Below are 1,994 nucleotides of genomic sequence, written 5' to 3'. Positions count from 1 at the left end.
TGTTCACCTGCCCTTGTCTTCACCCGTCGATGAAGAAGAAGCTGCGGTTACCCTAGGATCGTACGGCTTTGACTGGTAGAACAGGTATTATTATAATGGTCTGATAATAGCCCTGTTATAATTACCCCACTCGCCGGTAGACTCGTCCCGAGTCCAACCTAGGGATTTTGGTATGGTACAATTGCGCATACAAGAAAAATGTAGCTCTATTAATAATTCCATACAAACTCTATTTCTATATCCATTTCTATAGACAAAGGAAACCCTTGAAATGAAACGTATATACTAACAAAAGAAAACCAGTATTCTCCACGCTGTGTAACGGGGGTCTATGGGCGTAGGGACTATAGTGCCAAGGAATACAACCGAGGCGAAGACGTAGCGATAGGTATTCTTGGCTATGGACTATGGGGCGGCTCTACCTGGTACGACAAACCAGTTGAACCCTATAACGAGTCACGCACCCAAACGTAGTATTTGTGGAGTAAATACAAGAGGTTGCGTGAGAGAGTAAAGGGAAGAAAGGAAAACATGAAAAGGCACGAGACAACGCCCCCTTATATATTCAACTCCTAGTTCGTTGATGACTAATATCCGGCGTAACAGAAACCGAAAGAACATAACAGAAACCCCATTACAAATCCTAGTTCGACTGCACAATACCTTCTCGTCACGATCTCATTTATCAACTGAGCCAGAACATAATATTGCCGTTACACGCTGATACCAGAACAGTCCGTCCTAGTAGTGGGAGATTTGATCTTAACAAGAATCCCTTCTTCCCTTTTCTTTAGGGGGTTTCTTACGCCTCAGCTTCCTATTGTTTCCTGCGCTGCTTCTCAGGGAAAATGGTATCTGAGCACTGTCAGACCGATGAAAACCTGGTACAAGAGAGTTAGCTTTTTGTTCCCATAGTTTACTGGGATTACAGGTCTACTCACGCTGTGTTTGAGGATTCTTAAAGTTTCACCCGTACGTCCCGTGGTTTTCGGGGGTACGTCAGATGGAACTCTCGGAGTGCCTCATCTGCAGTTCCTTGCAGCATCTCGTATGGTTCCCAGGAGTCTTCTGAGCGATAGCCCTCCCAGATAATCCGATACTGCACGAACCTTTTTCCACATCCAGCCTGTTCCCATCGGCCATCGGCTATTTCCTTGAGCACGTAACTGTCCTCTCCTTCCACCTCGTCCGGAGGAGGAGGTGCGACAGCTCGTTGAGTGTCTTCCGGCTCCCGATAGGGTTCCAGCAGAGATGTGTGGAAGACATCGTGAATGTTCCATTGAGAGGGCAGCTTCAGCTTTTAGGACGCGACGCCAAGTTTCTCTACAACCTCAAACGGACCCAGTTTCTTCTGGTCTAGTTTGTTTGAAGGCCACTTGGTTATGATGTTGCGTCTGCCCAGCATCACATTATCCCCAGCTTTCAGTTCCGGAGCCTTCATATGCTTCTGGTCATACCATTTCTTCTGCCGTACTTGTGCCTTGTGGATATCAGCCCTCATGGCTTTCCAAAGAGTCTTCCACTTGGATGCTAGTACGGAGCCAGAGGCGTCGATATTGTCTAACTTCCTCTTAGGCGAGGGCCAAGTGGAGTCTGGTTGGAACCCATAGTTCGCATAGTGTAACAGGGCCACAGTAGGGCTGTTACAAAAATACCTGTTCTACCAGTCAAGCCATACGGCCCTAGGTGTAACGGAGCCATTTCAACTGTCTGGTGTATGAGTACACACAGGGCCCGGTTACATGCTGAGAGTTATTGTTAGAAGCCAGTTGCACAGTGACATGCAAGTACTGGCAGTGTGGTTAGCTACCAACTGTCAGAGTAACTACATTCTGAGCGCTAGGAAGAGGATCTACTCATGGGAGCAATGACTGACGAGTCTGTGCCTCGCCAATGATTAGAAGGCTAGCCAGAGTGAAGCTCTGAGTGCTCAGCGATCCTCCACATCCTCTGAGCATTGGAAGTCCGCCAGCAGTGGAAGAGACTATGCCTGG

At 47.7% G+C, this 1,994-nt stretch overlaps 1 protein-coding gene across 1 annotated transcript; it reads right to left on the bottom strand.

Annotated features, from left to right (window-relative positions):
- Positions 1–1,300: 1,300 nt before the first annotated feature.
- On the bottom strand, positions 1,301–1,701 carry LAJ45_11213 (uncharacterized protein; the record flags this gene model as incomplete). Its single annotated transcript, XM_046120723.1, has 2 exons — positions 1,301–1,593; positions 1,656–1,701. The coding sequence occupies 2 exons, from the start codon at positions 1,699–1,701 to the stop codon at positions 1,301–1,303; spliced, it is 339 nt and encodes a 112-aa protein (XP_045966082.1).
- Between the last annotated feature and the right edge of the window lie 293 nt (positions 1,702–1,994).

This window comes from Morchella importuna (assembly GCF_003444635.1).
Source record: "Morchella importuna strain M04M26 chromosome Unknown Morimp01GS060, whole genome shotgun sequence".
Lineage (NCBI taxonomy): Eukaryota > Fungi > Ascomycota > Pezizomycetes > Pezizales > Morchellaceae > Morchella > Morchella importuna.
The sequence above is the reverse complement of the archived record's forward strand: the minus strand, read 5'-3'. Positions and strand labels throughout refer to the sequence as shown.